General features: G+C 45.1%; 3 protein-coding genes across 3 annotated transcripts; 1 reads left to right on the top strand and 2 right to left on the bottom strand.

Annotated features, from left to right (window-relative positions):
* The first annotated feature begins 6793 nt into the window (after nucleotides 1-6793).
* On the top strand, nucleotides 6794-7621 carry LOC123050410 (norbelladine synthase). Its single transcript, XM_044473212.1, has 2 exons — nucleotides 6794-7076; nucleotides 7173-7621. Exons 1-2 carry the CDS (start codon nucleotides 6887-6889, stop codon nucleotides 7478-7480), a joined length of 498 nt encoding a protein of 165 aa, XP_044329147.1. The 5' UTR covers nucleotides 6794-6886; the 3' UTR covers nucleotides 7481-7621.
* A 1364-nt stretch (nucleotides 7622-8985) lies between these two features.
* LOC123050412 (cullin-3B) lies at nucleotides 8986-10391 on the bottom strand. The gene is made up of 2 exons (XM_044473213.1): nucleotides 10179-10391; nucleotides 8986-10117 (listed from the first exon to the last, which is right to left on the bottom strand). The coding sequence occupies exons 1-2, from the start codon at nucleotides 10376-10378 to the stop codon at nucleotides 9178-9180; spliced, it is 1140 nt and encodes a 379-aa protein (XP_044329148.1). The 5' UTR covers nucleotides 10379-10391; the 3' UTR covers nucleotides 8986-9177.
* A 6515-nt stretch (nucleotides 10392-16906) lies between these two features.
* Nucleotides 16907-22152, bottom strand: LOC123050413 (beta-glucosidase 12). Its single transcript, XM_044473214.1, has 13 exons — nucleotides 21783-22152; nucleotides 21087-21156; nucleotides 20269-20327; nucleotides 19493-19568; nucleotides 19303-19380; nucleotides 19084-19171; nucleotides 18501-18756; nucleotides 18302-18417; nucleotides 17991-18208; nucleotides 17786-17817; nucleotides 17591-17693; nucleotides 17400-17508; nucleotides 16907-17326 (listed from the first exon to the last, which is right to left on the bottom strand). Exons 1-13 carry the CDS (start codon nucleotides 22017-22019, stop codon nucleotides 16984-16986), a joined length of 1785 nt encoding a protein of 594 aa, XP_044329149.1. The 5' UTR covers nucleotides 22020-22152; the 3' UTR covers nucleotides 16907-16983.
* Between the last annotated feature and the right edge of the window lie 1239 nt (nucleotides 22153-23391).

The following is a 23391-nucleotide window of genomic DNA, read 5'->3' on the forward strand; positions in this document are numbered from 1 at the left end:
TACCGGTTCGTGCCACGAACCGGTACTAAAGGGGTGGTGGCAGGCTGGCGTCAGGCCGGGGCCCCACGATCACCTTTAGTACCGGTTCGTGGCACAAAGCCATGAACCGTGACTAAAGGGGTCTGACCTTTAGTCCCGGTTGGAGACACAAACCGGGACTATAGGGCAATTTTCAAACTCTACCCCCTGTATCGCCATTTCAATTTTGAAAAATTAAAAGAAAATGATAAAAACTTCAAAAAATAAAATCCTTCGAGAGGTAGTTATATTACTACATCTACTAGTTAGGAAAATTTGAAAACTTAAATTTTGACATGTTTTGCAAAAAGTGTAGGGAAAATGTAAAACGGCTATAACTTTTGCATACGGTGTCGGAAAAAAACGTATAATATATCAAAAAATTCAGCATGAAAATCCGCATCCGATTTTGACCGCCTACGGCCTGTTTGCAATTTTTTAGAATCCTCACATTCCAAAAGAAAAAAGATATGCTCAAATTTCAGTTTTTTAATTATGGTCAAACTACTTATTCAAGAAGTATTAATGTTACTACATAATTATTCAAGAATATTAGTGTTACTAAATAATTATTTCAATTTTTTGAATTTTGGTCAAATCTGGTCAAACTATGGTCAAACTTATTCAAGAAATATTAGTGTTACTAAATAATTACTGTTTTTTAGAATAATAGTTTCAAACTCAAACGGTGAAACGTGTGACCTAATGCTCAAGCTAAACTGCTGAGGGTTAATAGGATTGACAGCTTACATTTGTTAGGAAAACAACAAGTGCAGACTTGGAAAGTAGGGGGAATAGAACTCCGAAGTTAAGCGTGCTCAGGCTGGGGGAGTGAGAGGATGGGTGACCGGCCGGGAAGTTAGACGATTTGGAATGAGTGATCCACACTTGAGCAGTTAAGAGGGGTGATTAGAGACTAAATCATCAAATAATTCAGAAAATTGAAAATCGAAAAAAATAAAAAAAAAATGGTAACACCAACCGACTAAAGGTCCCCAATACCACGGCGCGAGCTCACGCCACGTGGTGGGCCTTTAGTGGCGGTTCGTGCCGAACCGGTACTAAAGGGGAGGGATCTTTAGTCTCCACCCTTTAGTGACGGTTGCAGAACCGACACTAAAGGCCCTTACGAACCGGTTTTAAAACACCGTTTTCTACTAGTGTACTGTTACCACATACGCATGGGACACGTATTCACACATTACATATGATTTCCTATAAAGTGGCTCGAATCCCCAGTGAGAAAGTTGGCGGACGAGATATAGGAGGGCAGCATCGCCGAGTGCTCTTAGTCCGCTTCCTAGTATTATATACTAGTATCATATGCATGATAATAGTGTATGATACTCCCCCTATGACCAGTCTAAGAACTCGAACTACTCACCCTAAGTAGTACAGTAGGAGTTTACCTCTGGTTATTTCCTGTGTGGGAAATAAAACTGATCGTTTAATGCTAAATAAAGGTGGGTCTTTGAATCATATGATCAGGGAACAATGTTAGCAACCGGCGGAAGTATTTATTGCTCATTCATTTGGAAGAGAAGAGGTATGCGCTAAACCAATTGGCTAACTAGGACCAGAAGTAAGTAGGACGAAAGCAAGGAACTTATTACTTGCCCACCGTACAAGTTACAAGTAATCAAACACAACCCCATTAATTAAGAACTCTTCTAGACCATCCGTTCTGATGTTGCTCCTTCAGATAGACTATCGGTTCACCAAACGCTGCAACACCAACTTTCGACTGAACTGTCGCTTCACAGGGTTGCAATCTCAAACTCTTTTTTTTATAAAGGATATTTTTATTAACTAACAATGTAGCATCAAATAGATACAAATTATGATGAGCAACATCCGACCTATGCATAGTTAAGATGCATACAACTAAACACTAAAAATCTGACAAAAAACTGAAAAACCGACATATCACCAACAAAAGAGTAATATAAGACCGATATTATGCCTATGTCAAGGAGATGATAGACCGATCCGAAGATTATGTTGCCATCCATGTTGGGTAAAATCCACATGGTCACCCGCTCCAACTATGTACACACCTTTTTCAATAGTAGTTGGCACTCCATTTGGTGTAGCGTAGATCATATATGAAGCGAGTGCGTACAACGACAAAGAATCTGCAAAGAAGAATAGTTTTTGCCACTAAAAGCCAAATCATTTCTACGGGAGAATATCATGTGCTACGGGTGCTCCTGCGCGACCTCGGTCGTTGATCTAAGATCTAACGGTGAACATCAATGTTTGTGGACATGCGCATAATTATGGTATTTCTCCGGGGTGTTTCTGCATACATTGATGTTCACCGCTGGATCTCGAAATCGACGGCCGAGGTCGTGCGGGAGCACCTAACTCCCATAGCACCTAATATTTCCCCTCATTTGTACATAGACAAAGCGCCCATAATAAGGCATACACACCCATCCTTATAGTGTTTTGATCGACCCTATTTGAAATGTCGTCTAACCAATGACAAAAATATTGACACACTTAGGGCATCTTCAAGGTGGACCCGCAAACCTCCCGCAACTGTCCGGACCGCGGAAGCCATCCGATGCCGATCTGTATCGGTCCGCGGAGCGGTCCGAACGTGATTTCTCCCGCAAACCGGAGACCAAAGTGAGGGAGGTTTGCGGGAGTCTGGACCGCTCCCAAGCCCGCTTCTGACCCATAAAAAACCCTCCCCCTCTCGCGCGCTCCCGCCCGGCGTCAGCTGCCCGTCATGCTGCTGTAGAGTGCGCCGCTCCGCATTGAAGTCGGCTCAGGGCGGAGGCGACCTCTCACTGCCTCTGCCATTGAACCACAGCGCCGGCCGAGGGCGTCGCCCGCTGCATGCCCGGATGAACACGCCTCCTCACCGCATTCATACGCCCCCATTAACCCCGTGTGGAAGCCGATAAACCTACTCCAGCCACACGTCCGTTCATGAGCGGGCCGACATTAAATGCAACGCCGGCCGAGCTCCTCCCGTCCGCCCTCTGTTTAAACGATGGCAGGCGCCGGACAAGAAGCACACCCCTCCGCCGCTATCCCAATTGCCTCCTTCACCATTTCGATGGCATCCGACGGGCAGGAAGAGCAGTTCTCTGGCATAAAAGCCAGCATGGCGGCCCGGCGGATACGAGCGAGGCAGCTCGCTGCTCCACCTCCCCCCCTAGGCCGACGGAGCAAGTTGCTACCCCAATCCGGCGTGTGGTTCAGCCACTCGCCGCTCCAAGCCAGCTCAAGGAGGATTGGCGAGTTTCTCTAGCACGGAAGGGAGCACGGCGACACGGGCATGGACGATGTAGCATTGTACCACCCCTCCAGTGCCTACGACCGCGCCATCCGCCGTCGTTGTGCACATAGCCATGCCATGTAGACAGAGAAAGAAGGCGGGTGCGCGGAGGAGATAGACGAGTCGGTGGCCAGCACATCCGCGTCCACGTCCGCTGGCAACTTCAAGGGAAAGTAGAACACAGGAGGCCGCCGCCGATTGGGTCCCAGGAAGGCCACCGCCGGCGCGTCGCCGACTTGTACAGCCGGTGACGTGCTAGTTTCTTCTTTATCTTGTACAGCCGGAAGCACCCTTCCCCTCCGGCTGAAGCACCCTCTTCGCCACACTCCGATGAGCGGCGCGGCCGGACATAGGGAAGATACGGGGAAGAATATGCCTCCGGAACTCTCGGCAGTCCGGCGACTAAGGGATCCGCTGCGGCCGGCCCATTGACTAGTGTAGTGTATCCGTGTCGTGGGAGTGAAGCTCCGCGCGACCGTACGTGCACATAGTTTTAAATTTTTAGTTAAAATATTTTCAAAATGTAACCGTTTGCATCCGGTTTGTATAAAATCCGGTCGAGTTTGCATGAAATCCGGTCGTGTTTGCACGAATTTCGCCCGGTTGGTTTAAGTTGTGGTGAAAATGTATGCGGCTAGCGTTGGATGACTGCCTCCCGCAGTCGTGTTCGTGGACTGGTTCCCCCCTTTCACGGACGAATGCAGAAGATTTTTTGCGGGTTGCCGTTGAAGATGCCCTTACGAACAAATACAAATTAGACAATATTTAGATGAGTTACACTTACACGTATAGACGGCACAAACTTGCAATCTCAAACTCTGACAGCAGCAAAACGTGTTGCTTCACTCTATGTCCTACTCGGACGTTGATTGTTTCAATGGACTGTTCATCTTTTTAAATGGAGTGTTTTTTTAGGTACTGGTTTGATTACATGTAAATTGGTTTCCGTGTTTTGCACTCTATCACGCATCCGGGCAAGATCCATACAGTGCATTACAGTAACAAAACAGTTTCAGCTCCAAAAGTATTGTACCTTGATCTAAAATTACTTATCTTATAGATATGAATGTGTCCAACGCTAAAATATGTCTAGATACATCTGCAAATCTAAGACAAGATCAAGAACAAGTTCAGATACATAGTTCGAGAACAGGTACAACTGTACAAGTAGAGTTCATCAACTCGCAGCACACCTCGGCGCCAAGCTCTGTAAGCATCTCGGTCACGCCGGCCACCAGGTCCCCGGCGCCAGCTTCAGCCGCCTCTGCGCGCCCCCTTTCAAGCCTCACCGCCTGGACCAGCATCGGCCGGACCTTCTTGGAGCGGACCGTGCCGTCACGCCACAGGCCGAGCCCCAGCGCGCGGGCGTCCTACCGGTGGCCGCCGTCGCCTCGCCTTTCTGAGTAGGACAAATCATAAATAGACTAAAAAAACACTTAAAAATGAAGCGTGAGCCCTCCCCCGGTAAGGGCCGATATCCGCCCTGAAGCGTGAGCCCTCCCCCTGCTTTTCTCCCTTCAATCTTGCAAAACTCTATGTAAAGACCGTGCTGAATTTATTTCAGATTGGAATATAGCAAGCGGCAAGGAACTCAATCCATCTTGAAGTCATGTATGAACCCCGATGCCGTGGAGACGGCCTCGATTATGACCCCGCAGGTCACAATGTCACTGTGCTCAATGGTGACATACGAGCTGGCCACCGACATTGTGATCTTGCCACAAGTCGTCGATAGGTTCATGTTCGTGATACGGACGCCCTACACGATGTAGTAGGTGAATATTGGCGTGACTATATAGGGGAGCGTGGTGATGACCGGATATTTCTGTTTTCTACGAGAATTTCTAGGATATATCTTTTTTATTCTAGTGCGCCTCGTAGAGATTTTCTTTGAAAATACTTTTACACTTTCATATGATGTTAGTTGACGATTTTTTGGAAGTATGTTAGTTATTTTTTTTAGGTATGTTAGTTAATGTTATAGTCATGAACTATGTAGCATAGCATAGCATTTTGAAAAGAAGGGAATACTCTTTTGGGAAAACAAACATTGAGTGTTCTGTATGCAATTTTGTCATTTTTGACCACGTAAGACGGCGCTTGGCATTGCTATAATTTAACTCGGAGGTATTACATTTACAAATGTATCTTACCGGACATGACTGATTTTGGCAGGAAACAAACCGGCAGGCAGAGACGTATATTTTTTTATGGGTGTATTTAAATAAAAAACGACAATCCAAACAGGGCCTAAGAGCATCTCTAGCAGACCCTGTAAAAGGGTCGAACCCGTATAATTTCGGCGAGTATATGGATTCGGGCCGTTTTTCTGGTCAAAATAGACACCGTATCCGCGGTCCGGCCCGTAAAAAATTTACCGTGGCCCGGAAAAAGTCCTTCTCCACCGCTATATATGCGGTTTCACCGCTCGGATACGGGTCAACACCTATCCACTTTCGCCGCCGCTCCGCCGCGATTCCCTTCCTCCTCGGCCCCAATTTCTCACCGCCGGCGAGCCTAAAAAAGGCCTAGCGACCCATGGATGGCTACGTGAATGACGAGGAGCGCCACCGCCGCAGATCCGATGCCGCGCGGAAGCGGGGGCCGCGGAGGTGGCTCAAAACCACGGGAGCCGACCGCCGCCGGCGTTCGAACGCCGCGAGCTTGTCGAGTACGAGTACGAGCGCGAGCTCGCGGTCCGCCACCACGCCTCCTCCGGCTCCTCCGCCGCAGGGAGCTCGTCTGCGGGTGCCTCGAGCTCGCGGCCCACTCCGGTCAAGAGAGAGCCGGAGGAGCTCAGGCCGGTCGCCTTCAAGCTCGAGGCCGTCGCGTCGAGGAGTAATCGGCCCCGAGGACTACCTCCCACCCCCCCCGGGGGGGGGCAGGAGGAGCATGTAGAGCGCATCATCATGGAGCGCTCGGCGAGGGAGGGGGAGGAGGCCGACGCGCGCCGCCGTCGCGAGCTCGAGTACGAGCAGATCTTCCTCCAGACGGGCGTCGCGGCGTCGCAGGCGCACGCATCCAAGGAGGCGGACCTGCGCGTCATGAAGGCCGAGCAAGCCAAGGTCTTCATTGACCTCGACTCCGACGAGGACTGAACTCCTCTGGCTCCTCCGCCGCGTCGTCGCCGTCGCGAGCTCGTCAATTTTGGTAGCGCAGGCTCGGGTGCACTGCATGGCCCACAGATTCCCCCCTAGTAGTACAATGTAGTATAACGATGAATTATGTATAATCAATGTAGTATGATGATGAACTATGTATGATCAATGTCGTTGCAAGTTTCTCCGTGATTGTTTTTTTTTAATTTTACAGTTTCATATACGGGGTATGATCTGCAGCACACGAATTCATCCCGCAATCTAAACGCATTTTGCGGGTTGGCATTATACGGGGTCCGCTAGAGATGCTCTAAGGATAGTCATTGATGGATGGATGTAATCACGTTGTGATCCAAACCTGTGGTCTACAGAATACCATATCGCAACAGACTCCAATACTTCAACATCCACACAAAAGGAGACTTGAACAGAATTCCTCGCATCACATCTTCTTGGACTCCAGCAGCACGAGAGAGCAATGGAAGGGGGCAGCCTCTGGCACGAGTACGAGACGGACCTCCGGGCCGCCGACGTGTGGGAGGTCTATGGCAGCCTCGCTCTCGGGCAACTAGCCCCCCAGCTGCTCCCGCACGTCCTCTCAAAGGTCGAGCTTGTAGAGGGAGACGGCGGCGTCGGCACAGTCCTGCTCGTCACTTTCCCTCCTGCAGGTCCGAATCTCAAAAGCTCGGCTTCAGGATGGTACAGATGTAATCGCAGCTTCAATCAGTTTTTAGTTACCTGCATGTGCTGAATCATTTTGTTAGGAGCTTCCGAACCAAGAAGCCACAAGGAGAAGTTCAACGTAGTCGACCATGAGAAGTACATCAAGGAGGCAGAGACGGTGGAGGGAGGCTTTCTGGATCTCGGCTTCCGGAAATATTTGGTGCGATTCAAGGTCGTAGGAAAAGAAGATGGCGCATCCGTTATAAGATCCACGGTTGAGTATGAAGTTGATGCAGAGCATGCCAAGAATGTCTCCTTTGTCAGCACAGAAGCAATGGCTTCTATTGCTGAGGCCATCACCAAGTACATCAAGGAGCAGAAGAAGAGCCACGAGCAAGCCGCCGAGTAAAATTCAGAAGAACATGCATGTAGCTGCATAAGAGTATGAAAGACGAAGTGTCCAACTGAAATGACTGTGGCAGCCAAGTTCGAGCAAATTCCCCTGTACCATTTTGTTCTATATATGCAGTGCTCATGCCTTTGGAATTAATGTTTGTATGTGTCACACCTGCATCACCAGTGGTGGATGCCGTGGACGTGTGAGGTGGGACCCGGCTGCCAGTTGGCATTGGTCCACTTGTAAGCGCAACATTGAGCGTGTGTGGCTGGGTTATAAGGCCAGCGGTAGCCAGCAGGATAGGCAGGCATGATTTGTATCTAAACTGGATCCCTCACCTACTCCTGTACTCTCATCTTCCTTGGCAAGAAAGCTATCTTCCCAAGTCCCATCTCATCCCCTTTCCCTTCTGATCCGATCTGAGATGATGAGTTCGTGACAGTATGTTTTAGACTGTACTAGTTTCTAGGAGTACCTGTCAACATGTGCAATATCTGTACGAATATTGTAGTTTAACACATGTGCAGAGGTCAAGCCATTGGCCATGAATGTTAGAAGGGTGAAAAAAAATCCCTCTAATGAACCCTGAAATATGAGCCTATAAGAGGACATGGAGTTTCTAACCCTGAGCTCACATGCACACGGGTAAACTGTGAAATACAAAAAAATAGGAAAAAGATTCAAACAATTTTTTTTTTTGTGGCAAACATTGATGAATGCTTCACCTCCGTGCAAAAATTCGTGATGTAATGTCATTTGTCGTGGCCTGAACAAAAATAAAAAATCAATGCTTCAAAAAGACAAGTATTGGAAGCCTTTTGGAGCATCTTTTTTCCCCGGGCGTCCACCATGGTTATGTTTGCTGGTTCACGTTCCTTTTTATTATTTAAACAATCTTAAATTCAATTTTTTTTCAAAATAATGCCGTAACCGTCCGGTATATACCGACAGCCACGCTACCCCCACCCCACCACCATCCTCGGACATCTTCTATGTGAGGAATTGACTCAACATATTCTCTGAATCACTCTTCTCTTTATTTGACAAACTTGATCACTTATTTGAATCCACTTAATCTCAGCATTGCAAGCGCAGTCCAAATGTAGAATAACAAGCATCTCTGCACCTTCTTCCAGAGTAAGATAGGTAATGCGGTTGAGCAAAAAAAGATTTGAACAAAATAAATATGATTTAATTATTGATGTCCGAGTACCAATAAACTTTCGATTGATGTGGGTACCATAGAACATGCCGTCGATTATCTCCCTGTACATGTCGACAACTTTGCCGAGTGCTCCGGGCACTCGACAATGGCCGGAAACTATTAGGCAAAGTGTTGCTTTCTGTCACTTTGCCAAGTTCCGACTAAAAGGAACTCGGTAAACAACTGGGTTCTAGGCAAATTTGCCAATTTCAATAGTGTGTGCTTCACGCCGGATATCAAGCGCGCTCGTCGCCCACCGTATCCTGATCTCCCGAAAGAGAGAACTCTGGAAAAAATTCACACTTTCTTTCCGTTGATGCTCGAAGAAAAAAGATTCTCCCCACTAATTTGAATCGGCTTATTCTCAAAGTTGCAAGCACAAAGAAATGTGATCTCTAAAACTCATCTAATAATCTACTAATAAGGAATTAAGGATAACAAACACATTCTATGTTGTGATGGATCCTAAGGTCATACGTGGCTACTGGCTAAACTCTCTGAAAAATCATGTGAAGCAGGAGTCCAGAGCGGCACGGAAGGACTCCTCGCCGTGGAACACGCCGTCGATCATCTCAGCATACCTGTCCTTCTCGCCGGACAGCAACCGCTCGTCGTCGCCCTCCGCCTTCCTGACCAACCGGAAGTGAGCCTCCATCACGTCCCTCATCGCCGGTAAGCCGCCCTGGACGCGCCCGAGCAGCCGGTGCATCCTGGTCAGGTCCCAGTACCTGCCGTACACCAGCATGGACGCGAGCCCGGAGCTCTCCATGCCGACCAGCCGCGCCACGGCCTTCTCCACCATCTCCCGCAGCACCACCGCCGTCACCTTCTCCTCTGTCGTCGGAGCGCCCAGGCAGCGGGAGACTCGCGCCTTCTCCGCGTCGACCATGGACTCGACTTTGCTTAGATACTCGCCGCAGTCGCACGGCGTGGGGAGCAGCCGGACGAACTCCCGGCCGTAGAACCGGCCGCTCTCGTCGATGAACGGCGTCTCGAGGATTTCTTGGTACACATTGCCGCCCAGCTCCACCAGCATCTTGGTCGCACTGGCCATCAGCTCGTAGAGCGCTGTGTCGACGGCCTCGCCGGCCCGCTCCCGCCGTGCCATCCTGAGCAGGGCGGCTCGTAGCCTCGGCCGCACCTCACTGGCGGAGCGGCGGACCACGCCGTCGCGCCACGCCCGGAGCCCCAGCTCGCGCACGGACGCCTTGCCCCTCTTCAGGACGAACGAACGCTCCATGTACATGACGATGTCGAGGATCATGAGGACGGCACGGCCGTGCTTCTTCCACTCGCCGAGCAGCTCCCGCAGGAACTCGGCGTCCGGCACGGAGGCGGAGCGGTCCAGAGACTCCGCGACCTTCTCAACCCCCGCCGCCATGCTCGTGGCGACCTGGGTGTAGAGCACCTCGCCATGGCCGAGGTTGACCAAGTCGTGAGCGCACCTGCAGGGGATCGGTCAGATCGACATAACAGGCGAGACGATGACCATGAACGATGATGAACCTGTTGAGGGTCTCGAAGTTGAGGCCGGTCGTGTCTCCGGCGTACGCTTGCCGGAACGCGGAGGAGAGCACCAGGCAGGAGTTGACGGCGAGGTCGGGGTCGGCGGCCGCGGCTTGGCATTTGAAGGGCTGGATTCGTGGCAACGGACGGCGTATCGGCGGCGCCGTCTGGACTGTCGCGTGCACGGGGATGGGGAACATCTCGTGGGCTGGGCCGTGGTGTAGAGATTGGGAGAACGGAGGGGGGCTCTCAACCCTTGGTCATGTTATAGGTGAGATGGGCCTCAATAGCCCACTTATATTAGGGTTTCGTCTGCAAGTAACAGAGGATCCTAGGGAGCTCCTAAAAGGGAGAGCAACTAGTTAACGAGCCTCGCAACGATCAGCGTCACTTGATGCTCTCTCAGCCATTCGCCACGCGTCGCGCTCTGGGCGCTTCCTCTGGATTTTTTTTCCGCACGCGTTTTCGGCTTTTTAGAGGTTTTGCTTTTCCACCGGTCTTCCTTAGCTTTTTGATAAAAAAACCGGGAAAAATTTCTTTTGCGCAAAAAAATGATTTTTCTTTTTGTTCTTTTCTTTTGCGAGAGGCACTGTTTTGCTTTCGCGAGAGTCACGGCCGTGCCTCTCGGAAACAAATAAAAAACTTGTTTTCAGTTTTTTTTTTCTTCCGCGAGAGGCACGGTTGGCAGTGCCTCTCGGAAACGAAAAAACGCGTTTTCTGTTTTTTTTTCTTCCACGAGAGTCACGGTTTTGCTTCCACGAGAGGCACAGTTGTGCTTTCCCGAGAGTCATCGCCGTGCCTCTCGGAAACGAAAAAAAACAAGTTTTCTGTTTTTTTTCTTTCGCGAGAGTCACGGTTTTGCTTCCGCGTCAGGCATAGTTGTGCTTTCGCGAGAGTCACGACCGTGCCTCTCAGAAACGGAAAAAACGCGTTTTCTATTTTTTTCTTTCGTGAGAGTCACGATTTTGCTTCCGCGAGAGGCACGGTTGTGCTTTCGCGAGAGTCACGGTTGTGCTTTCGCGAGAGTCACGGCCGTGCGTTGAAAATGAAAAAAAAAATACACATTTTCTCTTTTTTCCCTTCCACGAGAGTCTCGGTTTTGCTTTCGCAAGAGGCACGATTGTGATTTCGTGAGAGGCATGGGCGTGCCTCTTTCGAAAAGGGAAAAAAACCATGCTCCCGGTTCGGTTTTTTCATCCAGTTTTTTCGTGAAAAAAAGTGCGTCAAAACCTATCAACATGGAATCTAGTTTTGAAAATCTCGACGCGAGGAATCCAACGGTGAAAGCGGTTCGAGATTTGGATGCACGGTTTAAGAGATAAAACATTTTGAATAAACGGATCTACGAAAAGGGGAAAACTCCCAGGTTGCGACAAGTGACGCACATGCAGCGCGCCACTTGTTGCAACCTGGGAAGGTTGAAGTGATCTTTGTAACGAGTACTCATCAACTAGTGATTTCGCCTAAAGGAGGCCTTCACGCCCGTTTGAGGTACTGGCGCCTACGCGCCCTCGAACTGGGCCGGCCCAAGTCGCTTCGTTCGCTTCTCCCACGCAGATCGCCTCGTTCGCTTCTCGCGTGCAGATCGCCACGTTCCATCGATTCGGTTCACCGGTCAACCGTTGACTCTTGAAAAAAAGAAAATAGAAAAATCCAAAAAAAATATAAAAACTCGTCAATTCGAAAATGTTCACGAATTTTGAAAGAAACGTTCACAAACCTAAAAAAATAGTTCATGAATTTCTAAAAAATGTTCATCCATTCAAGAAAAGTTCATCGATTTAGAAAAAAGTTCATCGATTTAGAAAAAAGTTCATCGAATTTGATAAAAAAAGTTCACTGGTTTGAAAAAAGTTCATTAGTTTAAAAAAAAGTACACAAACTTCAACAAAAGTTCAAGAATTTAACTACAAGTTCATCAAATTTGGAAAAAAAGTTCACCGATTTTAAAAAAAAATCATCAACTTCAAAAAAAGTTTATCGAATTTTAAAAAAGTTCACCGATTTTGAAAAAAGTTCTCCGATGTCGTAACACCGTTCGTCCAATTAGAAAAAAAAAGTTCAGAAAATCCGGTGAACATTTTGCGTCGAATTAGAAAAAGAGAAAAGAAAAAGAAGAAATAAAACTATAAAGAAAAAAGAACTAGAAAGAATAAAAGAAGGAAGAAGTTACACAGTATAACAGAAAGTTGAGTAACTGGGGTGGTTATCGCAATTTGCACTTAATCCCGGAGGTGCGGTTTCGAATTCCATCTGGGCGTTCCTTTTTTGCGCTCCATAAAACTGAAATGAAAGATCCGCCGCCTCGCGAGCTGTTCGATTCTGTGACTTGAGCTGACAGTTCCTCTTCTCTAATTTCTTGCAACAATATGCTTGTTGCAGAACCTCCCCTTATGTAATTTCCTGCAATAAGACCTTTTTTGCGAAACCCGTTCTTCTCTAATTTCTTGCTATAAGACTTTTGTTGCGAAATTACTTTTTCTCTAATTTTTTGCAACAAGACCCTTGTTGCAAAAATTGCAAACACATCTCCCGCTGCGTCTAATTTTTTGTAACAAGACCCTTGTTACAAAAATTGCAACAACATCTCCGGCCGCATCGTGCACTAACACAGTCGTCTTTCAATGTCGCTGTTCCCGCAACAACGTTGTTGTTGCAGAAACTTGGAGTGGACATGGAAGTGTGGCGTGGTGATGTGGTTGTTGCTAGCGCTGGTGATGCCGGAACAACGGTGAGGTTGTTGGTGCTCCACGTCTGCGTGGCGGATCTCATCGGATTTGGTCGCCGGGAGGCGTTTGGCGGCAGAGATCCGGCATGGATGCACTCACGACGATGATCTACAGGCAAGGGCGCTTGGCTTAACTGCTGGTCGCGAGTGCTCGGTCTGCAACAAACCATTTGTTTCGGTGAGGTCAACTGAAACAAGGGGTGGGTTGCAAGAACTGTACTAGAATAAAAATTCCTTTTGAGTCGTTTGATCCAAATCAAATCTGACGGCTACGGAGAAGGTGGACGCACACACAAACATCCGCCGGTTGAGAGATAGCGCTTTTCTAAAAATAGAGATCTAAACATCTTCAATTCCTAAATAGCTACTCCCTCCGTGCCTAAATAATATAAGTCCTTTTTAGAGATTCCAATATGAACTACATACGAAGCAAAATGATTGAATCTACACTCTAAAACATGTCTATATACATCTGTATGTAGTCCATATTCAAATCTCTAAAATGGACTTATATTTAGAAACGGAGGGTATAACCCACTACGTATCTTTCCTAGACATGCAACTAGGCCACATAAGCAAGTCAAGCATGCAAGCCATAAAATACATTTTTTTCATTACTCTATGCATTAAGTATTGCCACATCATAAATTCATGCATGTTAGTCATAACTTATTTTTTGCATTAGAGTTCATCCTTCACATTTTGTTAGACATGATACTCTTTTAATTGCAACTCCTTTTTTTCTATTTTTATATGATTCATATTTTTTTAAACTTACATTTGCTTTTCATTAGTTTTAGTTGTTTTTATAGAAATTATTTATGCATTTTTAGCAAGGTTCCACAGCAACGCGCGGGGCATCGGCTAGTTCTATTAACGAGCAGAAATCCAATTCGGCTCTTAGGATCCAAAAATATAGATGTGTTCATAGTCACATCCAAATGCTACCTGCAAAAAATTAGGTGAAAAGCTTAGAGCATTTTGGCCTTCACAAAAGGAAAACAAGTTGAACGCCAAACATTACCTCCAAATGTTACACCCAACTTTGTTTTTTTCATCGACAAAACACCGCTACTTCGTTTCGCATGAAAATTGTCAAGCATGCTTGCGACACTAACATGAACATCTATAAAAAATTAGTTTTTTAATTCATTTACTATTTGTTTCAAATTTACTGTTCTCTAGAGGGCAAATGCACCGCGGAGCCAAAACAACCCTCCCATTAACGAGACCCAATATTGCTTGCTTAATAGCTAGTACAACATATCTTCTAACAAAAAGCTTCATCATATATCTGCTAAAAATTCCTGGAAATATATCTAGATGAAAATATATTATTATATATTTCCTCCATTCTAAATTAATTGAGGTTCTATTTTTTTTCCTAAGTTAAATATTTTAAATTTGACAAGGTCTACAGAAAAATATGTTAAACATCTATGATATCAAATATATACTTCCTCCATTTCTTTCTGGTCCGCGAATTAAATTTGTGTGAATTCAAATTTCATAAAGTTTGACTAACTTCATATGAGAAAATATCAATATTCACAATACGGAATTAATATCTTTAGATGCATGATGAAATTAATTTTCATACTATATAACTTTAGTATCATAGATGTTGATAACTTTTAATATAAATTTTGGTCAAACTTTGCGTAATTTGACTTCAAACAAATTTTATATGCAGAGTAAAAGGAAACGAAGGGTGTATAATATGTAAATATATTTATGACTAGTGTGATGAAACTAGTTTGGTTTTGTAGATATTGATCTAGTTTTCTACGCTCGTCAAAGTTATTGAAGTTGGAAGAATATCACATGAAAACCAACATTTGGTGGAAACCATGCAGAAAACATGTTTTGAAATTTTGAAAAAAAAACTATGGTATAAAGCTAGAACTTCAACTAATTTAGAATTTTCAGAAATAAGTACAAATCTTCCCTATCAGAACATTTCACTGCTAACAAAAGGTCCATACCTGCATGCACATTCGTATTTCCAAACTACTATTGGTATATACTTAGGCACAAATACAATATAAGTGATTGCAGCAAACAAAGCTACGCACCCCCAACATTTGCACCCCAGCCGCGCAAATGTTGGCACATCTTCCGGATACAGTGGTGCCATCTATCCATCGATCGAGTCAGCTAAAGGACCATGCCGGGTGAGGAGGTTGGCAGCACGCCCCGCGCCAGCAATCCCGCACCACGTCACCTAAACCAGGGTGTTCGAGCCACTGAAGCTCGAAATAGAACCTCGCCCGCCTCTTGGCGCGAGCCTCCTCGGAATCTAAAACCAGCGGGAAATGATCCGACCCTAGGCAAGTCATTGCCGCAAGTGAGCAAGATGGGAATTTGTGCTTCCACTCTGGAGACACAAAGACCCGATCTAAGACACATTGGGTCGGGTCCGTTTGTTTATTCGTCCATGTGTAGCTGGCACTGACCCGGTCTAATTCTAGCAGTTTTAGATCCGCGATCCAATTGTTAACATGTCAAGCAGTTGAAGGTTAACTAGGTGCAAGTTCTTGTTTTTGTCATCCATGGTTCTCATCAGGTTGAAGTCACCGCCGACAACAACCGGATGCACCGCCCTAGTGATTTTATCGTAAAGTTCAGCCAAAAACCCAACAGATTTACAGTGGTCTGCTAGGCCGTAGACCACTATAAGTTCCCACTGAAATTGGGTTAGTTCTGCACAAACAAAGTATTGGCCAGCAGCTAATCTAGAGACCTCAAAAGTGTCCTTTCTGACCCCTAACAGAATTCCTCCTGGGTGCCCCTCCAGAGTAAGAGGGCTACCTCATTAGTCTGTATCGTTCGGCCGTGTAACTTGGTTGTGTTGCTTTATATAATATAAAGCGGGGCGAAAACTTGTCTTAAGATATTGGCTCTATCAATGGGGGATTTGGGATTCAACTAATAACAACTAGTGGATCCAATCACAAGGTCTGACGAACTAATTCTTCTACTTGCAACACATTACTGATGTAGCGAAAGAAAGGTGCTTGTAATTGTGATAGAAGTAAGCTTTGACACTCCTGTTTTACACTTCCAGCCACACTCTTGTAGATATTGTCAATGCATCCACCAGATTGGGGTAGCTCTGAAATTCTTCAGTATATATGGTTCCAAGTGGAGTGCTAAGGAGTCCGAAGACAAGATCAATGAAATCTTGTCCAGCTTCAGCATATAGCACTGAATCAGCCTTTGCATGAACAAGCCTTACCTTGACGGCTTTGAAGTTGGGATCGTCCCCAAGTGCCAGGTTTACCAACATATTTTCAGGGGGCACACACATGTCTGTAGTATTCGGCAGGATAGCAGCATCAAAATAATGTTCAATTAAGACTTGCTTTGTCAGAAGCGCTCTCCTAAGCAGATCAGTAATCCGAAAAAAGAAAGCAATTCAACTGTTACCATTAACTAGGCAGGAGGGGGAGGGGGGTCTTCTATCGAAAAGAAAGTTCCGTCCCATATAGTGTTAAAAAAGTCTTACATTATGGGACGGAGGGAGTAGCTATTATTGATTAGCATAATTTACTAGTCGAAACGGGTAGGGAGAGAGAGAGGGGGAGAGAATCAGACAGACGTTGGCATAATTGAGCTGGAGCACCTTCTCCTGGATATTCTCCTTTCCAGTATCCCATATTTTTCAATCAACGAAAACTGAATCCTTGTGGAAGCACGAGCAACTTGGAGACCATCAGTAATGACGAACTTGGGGACAGTGGTGACAAAAACTCCATCCTCCTTACTATCACCAACAACAGAAGCAGGACCATTTTTGATAATTCTCCTCGTGAATGTCAGACACATGTGGTGGTTGACTCCGACACCATATTTACAAAATTTGTGCTAATTCTCTTCGACGAAAAAGGGTTTCCCCCCGCTTTATATTAGACCATGTGAAAAATCTATCTTACTCGATTTTACTACAAAATGAGTGGTACTTTTTTCCAATATATTGAAAGATATGTAAAATATGATATAATGCAACAAATATTTATTTATTCCCTTTCTTGAATTTAAATTTAAGGTCATTTGATATTCGTACCACAATATCATCTATACTATGGTATCACTAGATATGTTCACGCACGAGCCTCCTGTTACATTGATCTTTAAATCGTGGAGTATTTTATTGTTCCAACAAACTACATAATCAGTCAAGCATCTATTGCAATCTGTAACACGTACAACGCCTCCATCTTTGTTGCTGGTTTCCAGTTGATCTGTGAGATCATCCTTGAGGAACTTCTTGAACCAGCCCGCGGAGCGCTTGGGGTACCGCTTCAAACCATGGTCGTAGTCCACAAAGTGTAACCCAAACCGCACCGTGTACCCGCTCGTCCACTCGAAGTCGTCGAGCAGTGACCACACGAAGTACCCCTTCACGTTTGCCCCATCCCTACAGCAGTTGATGTCTGATTTAGAGGCTTGTTGACAGATTTTGACTGTAAAATTAAGCTGCTAGCTCTGACCTGATCGCACTCAGCAGGGCATCAAGGTGCCTGTGGTGGTACTCTATCCTGGCGTCGTCCTTGAGGGCTTCCTTGAGTGGTAGGCTCTTGTTGTTGGCTTCATCGATTCCTAAAATACTCAGAGAGACAAATAATTGTTCAGATAAGTTTTGATCTCATTGTTCCTATCTAGGGGAGGAAAATGCACTTGCCATTTTCAGTGATGTAGATGGTTGGATTGTGGTAATTATCCTTGATATAAAGTAGCAGATCACGGAAGCCTTGAGGGTAGACGTAGAGCCAAGGTGAAGCAGCCTACATGCAGGTCATTTACTCGATCCAGAAAAGAAAGTTGGGAGAAAACTTGGGGAAGATTAGTCTGTGTATGAGGATAAGTTGCTAGTTACCTGAGGGCCTATGGGAACACCATTTCGAACACCTGACATCATTGGGTAATTTTTAGCATGCAGTATTAACATATGTAATCCACGGCAAAGTCTCCATTATTCACTTAATATTTATTTTTAAAAGGGGATAATTTCCATGATATGATTAGTCTGGCAGACGAAGAACGGAGACAGATTGACTATGGATTTAGCATGATCGACTCACCGGTACGAATAGCTTGAGCATCGGTAGAGTAGCTGTTCCTCATGCCTTTTGATGGAGGAAGGCTACCAACGTAGTTTGTAGTATAGTAGTTGAGTCCAATGAAGTCAAATGCACCCTTCACCAATTTAGACTGTATTTTGGTGAACTGCGGCAGACGGTTTCCGACCAATACTTTCATGCTCCGGGGGTAGTCTCCTCTGCAGAGCGGGTCCAAAAACCTACGGTGGTTTTATTCCTAGCATAAGATCAATCTGCATTCTCTTCTAGACTCGTACAACAAATTATGCCAGCATGAAAGATAAATAATTTACCATCCAAGCATGAATTCCATAGAGCGTTTCGTCGCGGCAATGCTTGATTTTGAACGGGATATGGGAATAACCCAGTTTGCGACCAAAGTTATTCCGATCTTGCCCTTCTGCATGCCCTACATTTTTTATGTACACCATATCAATCACATTCATGGATGAATTGCAGCTGCATGATACGATGAACAGCTGGATCAGTCACCTTATATTTCTGTTTATACAATCTTGCGGCTGCTGCATGAGCGAGTATCTGATGGTGTCCGACAGTGTATGGCTCCCTCCCTGAATCCCCGGCGCTGCAGTTTGCCTTCTCCCACGGAGAACACCGACCTGGTGCAGATACGCCCTCTGCATAACCCCAAACACAGAAGGACCATGGCTCATTCAATGTGATCCAATGCTTCACGCGATCTCCGAATTCTTTGAAGCAGACTTCAGCAAAGTCTTTATAGTCATTTCTGCACCATTGTGAGTTAGTTATTTTGAAAGTTGACATATACTGTGCATGTTTGCACATGACACTATCTTCATCATAAATGAAATAGTTTTACAAAGCGCTAGCCACACCTTTTCAATCTTCAATGGCTAATGTGGAAAACCTACGTAGTATTAAGGTGCATTAGGAAGAAATGCTTTGTTTGACTTCTCATAAAAAATATACATTTTTTTTATTCTTTTGTAACTTACTTATTCAAAAGGTACCTAGACAGAGTTGCATCGTGCTCATCTCTAAAATGTCACGCCTGGAAGTTATGTTCTTATAAAATAAATAGTGGTTGACTTACATGATATTAGGGCTAAGAAATCCTCCATATTTATCTTCCAATCTCTGTGGAGTGTCCCAGTGAAAAAGTGTCACAAATGGCTGCACCCCTGCGCAGATATACAAAATATCTCATATCTTAAGAACAATCTGATGAAATAAAGAAAGGACCTAATTGTTCCGTGCAGTTTAATAGATTAGGTAATAAATCAAATTACATACTGACGGTTTGACAACATACCTTTGGACAACAACTCATCGATCAAGTTGTTGTAATACTTGATGCCTTCTCGGTTGACTCCACCTCGCAGAGTTCCATCTGTTATGAATTAAGACATTAAGATCGATGTGAACATTCTATAGACTAGAAAATGCGAAGATGATGCAAGACCAAAAATGAGAGTGGAGGTTTCCAGTCTGAAATATCATACCTGGAAGAATTCTTGTCCATGAGATGGAGAACCTGTATGCGTCCATTCCCATATCCTTCATAAGGCGCACATCTTCCTATGTTATTGGCAAATTAGGATCAGTACTATTGAATTCATGCTCCAGCCAACTCATCCAAAAGTCCGAACTGATGAAGAGAGGCGGGCAATATACTTCAACACCCCCCTCGCGTCTAGGCTTATTTAGCCCTTTGACGTCGGATTTATGCAGGCCGCAGAATTCTTTTTCTAATACTGCGTTGACATGGTTTTGAACTCAAGACCTCTTGGCTCGGATACCAGATTGAATTCATGCTACAGCCAACTCATTCAAAAGTCTGAACTGATGGAGAGAGTTGGCTGGAGCATGAATTCAATATACTTCAACAACTACTGCTCCCTTCTTTCCAAGATAATTGAACTTCTATGTTTGTCCTAAGTCAAACTTCATTAAGATTGACCAAATCTATACAAGGATACATCAACATCTACAACACCAAATTTGCTTCGTTAGATGCATTATGAAATATATTTTCATATAATATAAATTCCATTATTGTATATCCTTGTAGATTTTTTCTATAGATTTCGTCACTTTTTTTACTTAGGACAATATATTATTTTTTAAACGCAGGGAGTACCTAGTTTGTTTTTGTTGGATTAGAACTACAATTTAAAGATCTTGTCACAATTTGATCTTGATCAACATCTTTGACCATATAATTTGTAAAACACCTTAAATATCTGGTTAAAAAGCAAGACATATACACTATAGCTACCTTGTAAAGATGGTAGGAGTCCACTGCCACATCCCCATTGCTTCCGTCGGCAATTTTATCTGCCAAAGTTATTTACACAGTAGGGTGTTATGAGAAAAAGGCTATTATGCCCATGTATATTCATTTTGTTGAAAGGAACATCATCATGATTTAACCTCAGTTTTAAATTCAAATTACTTTGTTGGTAATCAGAACATCAAAGGATATAAAGGCCTAGTTGTCCATATAACTACAAATATTGGCTAATCGCATTTTTTTTACAAATATTGGCATTGAAATTTTGTAAGATACTCAGATGTACAGTCCTTGAGATAATATTACCGTAATCCTACTCCCTTTGTTAATATGCAGAATCACCAACACTTAACTTTGACTCTATTTTTCTTAAAATTGTATTTGTAAAAATTATGATACTATCGAAATATTTTCGCTATAAATCTCATTTTCTATTTTCACCTCGCTATTCTAAACAACTTTTTTACTAGTTGAATTGGAGAAGTTTAAATTTACGTTTTGTAGGTGTGAGTGGTATATATAGTATATCATTGCTACCATGTTTCTTATTCTGAGTTGCCTAATATACTATGTTAAATCAGAATTGGTTTCCCAAGCGTTGGATTAGCTTTGAGGTGTGCGCGTGTAATTCTACCATCCAGTGGTTAAACACTATGAATGTTTCACTCGGTGGAAAAAGGTGATTTTCTATAGCTCTTGACCTCTCAAAAAGATCTTTGAAAATGTTCTTATTAAGAAGATATGTAGAAACAATTTGCTAATAAAAATGATATACACTGTGTATAGAAGATGTATATACATGCCTGGGTGTTGGTGAGTGAAGTTGTCCCAGATGCTTGATCCCCTGCCCCCCTCCATTACGCCACCCTCATACTGCAGCATGTGAATGTCCACCAAAATTTTAATTAGACGGTGCTAGAACCAAAATTTTCATAATGATAGATATCATTAATTAAGAGTGAAATATGCCATTAGTACATGACCTCAAACTGATTGCACATTTTAGGCCAACAACTCGAAAAAGGTCAAATTCAGGTCATAAACTCATTTATTCTATCAAATAAGACCAAAACTTATTTAGGGCGAAAAAAGGCTACATGGCTACCACACCAGCATTTCTTTAATCGCTCCATAACAGACTAATATTTATAGGGTTCTTTTTTGCAAAACAGCACCAGCCTGATCCGATTAGCAACTCACTTTGATTCAGTTGGAAAATCGTATCAAGGGAAAAAGAATGACATCCATTGTGGACTTGGAACCAACAACTTGAGGGCAAAGAAAGCAGCTTGCTGATCACTGGAACATCCAGTTTTTAGTGAATGAAACGTAGCGTATAGTATAATTAATATTACAACGTTTCTTTTAATGAGTCGTTGGCCTAAAGCATGCGATCAGTTTGAGTCTCGGCCGGTGAATGACTATCACGCAGCAGATTGTGCTGAATTAAGAAAGGAGACCATGGTCCATGGATCAATGAAGGAAAAACGAGTGAAAACCTGGTAGGCCGAGGAGGCCGTCCCAAAGATGAAGCCCTTGGGGAAGCTCCTCCGGCTTATCGGCTGCAGGCCAAAGGCGCCGTCGTCGGTGCTGAAAGCGACAACAAGAAGGAGAGATGGGAAGACAACCGCCAGCAATGCTCTTGCAGCCATATGGTGTGATGACAACCAGCTATGTTTCAGCGTCAAAGGCTTCCCTTGGCACCGCCTATATAGGCAACATGTTTCTGTATGCATATGTTGTAGAAAAATCAATCTGGACTTCTAATTTCTTCGTCTGAAATGACCGGGACCGAAGACACATGCCATGTGTTTTTTCCTGTATGTGTCTCTTGATTGGACGACACAGGCGTCTTGCCTGAAGGAAGATGTGCGCGCTGATTGACTCTAGATGTAGCACAAGGCCAGCTAACATTTGTTTTTTGAAGATACACGTGACAAGGTAAGGGCAACTCCAACACGGATCATCAAACCGTTTGTAAATGTAGGGATCGGACATTTCGGACACTTTTAGTCATTCAACTATGGTTACCAAAATTGTCCAGACCAATCTCGACGTTTGAAATTCCGCAAACTGGTGCAGAACTATGTTGGGGGTCTCGACGTCCGGCACATTGGACTTCGACAACACGGACCCACCCGGAACCCGCGCATTCTCACAATCCTTCCTGTCCTCCCACACGAAAGCCCGCCCCTCCCACCGCCACTGCCATGACGCCCCCTCCCTCGCAACCCCCCATCCCATTGTCTGTCGCCACGATGGAGCCACCGTAGGAGTTGGAGAGGTTGTTCGTCGTCATGCAGGAGCCCAGGGAGGTCGCCCACAAGGTCGCCTCCATGCTACGCCATGGTTGGCGCGTCAGAAGGCAGTAGCTACGGTCGGGCCGTAGCTCCTCATTGAATGGCGAAGAAGGCGGCGAAAAAGCCGGTGCCGCCAGGTCAATCACAGCCCTGGCTCGCGAAGCTGAAGCCACCCTACTACTACATTGCCCAACACCTTGTATGCTCTGCATGCAGAAATCGCTGGACACTTAGCGGCCTCCTTCTCCTCCGGCCATCGAACGCCGTTCACCATCGACTTCAACAACAACTACCTCTTCACGAAGCCGCGACGCTTGTCCGGTCGCGGATTCCTGTTGTGGAGCTCTCGCCCGCCGTTGCCAGTTCACTGTTTGCCGGAATTACTCAACCAAGTGCAATGGCAGAAAACGACGAGATGATGATGAGCATTATCCATTGCGGTGACTACTACCAACACGGACAAATGGATGATTCCAACCAGAACAAAAGCCGCAGCCGAACACTGAACAGGAGTACACCAAGCAGCCGGACTTTTAACCGGACGACCACTAGCTCCTGGTGCTGACCCAAAGAAGAAGAGTAGGTGAAACACCTACTCGAACAAGGAGGATGAGTTGATTTGTGACCGTGAGGCGTGGTTGACCCCTAGTGTGTGGATCCGTTTCATGGCACAAAGCAAAATGACACGACATTTTGGCAAAGTATGCATGATTGGTTTTATGAGCAAAAGTGTTATGATCCCTACCGCACGAAAGTGATCCGTAATCACAATCCGAAGTCGCTAGGCCGTTGATAATACTTCATTCAA

This window comes from Triticum aestivum, chromosome 2D (genome assembly GCF_018294505.1).
Source record: "Triticum aestivum cultivar Chinese Spring chromosome 2D, IWGSC CS RefSeq v2.1, whole genome shotgun sequence".
Lineage (NCBI taxonomy): Eukaryota > Viridiplantae > Streptophyta > Magnoliopsida > Poales > Poaceae > Triticum > Triticum aestivum.

What these genes read in the sequence shown, in the direction of transcription:
- LOC123050410 (XM_044473212.1), top strand. Translation starts at nt 6,887, where the DNA reads ATGGAAGGGGGCAGCCTCTGGCACGAGTACGAGACGGACCTCCGGGCC. An exon ending in CGTCACTTTCCCTCCTGCAG is followed by an intron (nt 7,077 to 7,172) that starts GTCCGAATCTCA and finishes TCATTTTGTTAG; the next exon opens with GAGCTTCCGAACCAAGAAGC.
- LOC123050412 (XM_044473213.1), bottom strand. Translation starts at nt 10,378, where the DNA reads ATGTTCCCCATCCCCGTGCACGCGACAGTCCAGACGGCGCCGCCGATA. An exon ending in AACTTCGAGACCCTCAACAG is followed by an intron (nt 10,118 to 10,178) that starts GTTCATCATCGT and finishes GATCCCCTGCAG; the next exon opens with GTGCGCTCACGACTTGGTCA.
- LOC123050413 (XM_044473214.1), bottom strand. Translation starts at nt 22,019, where the DNA reads ATGCATACAGAAACATGTTGCCTATATAGGCGGTGCCAAGGGAAGCCT. An exon ending in CTTCACTCACCAACACCCAG is followed by an intron (nt 20,328 to 21,086) that starts GCATGTATATAC and finishes TAACTTTGGCAG; the next exon opens with ATAAAATTGCCGACGGAAGC. An exon ending in GCCCTGCTGAGTGCGATCAG is followed by an intron (nt 17,327 to 17,399) that starts GTCAGAGCTAGC and finishes CAACTGCTGTAG; the next exon opens with GGATGGGGCAAACGTGAAGG.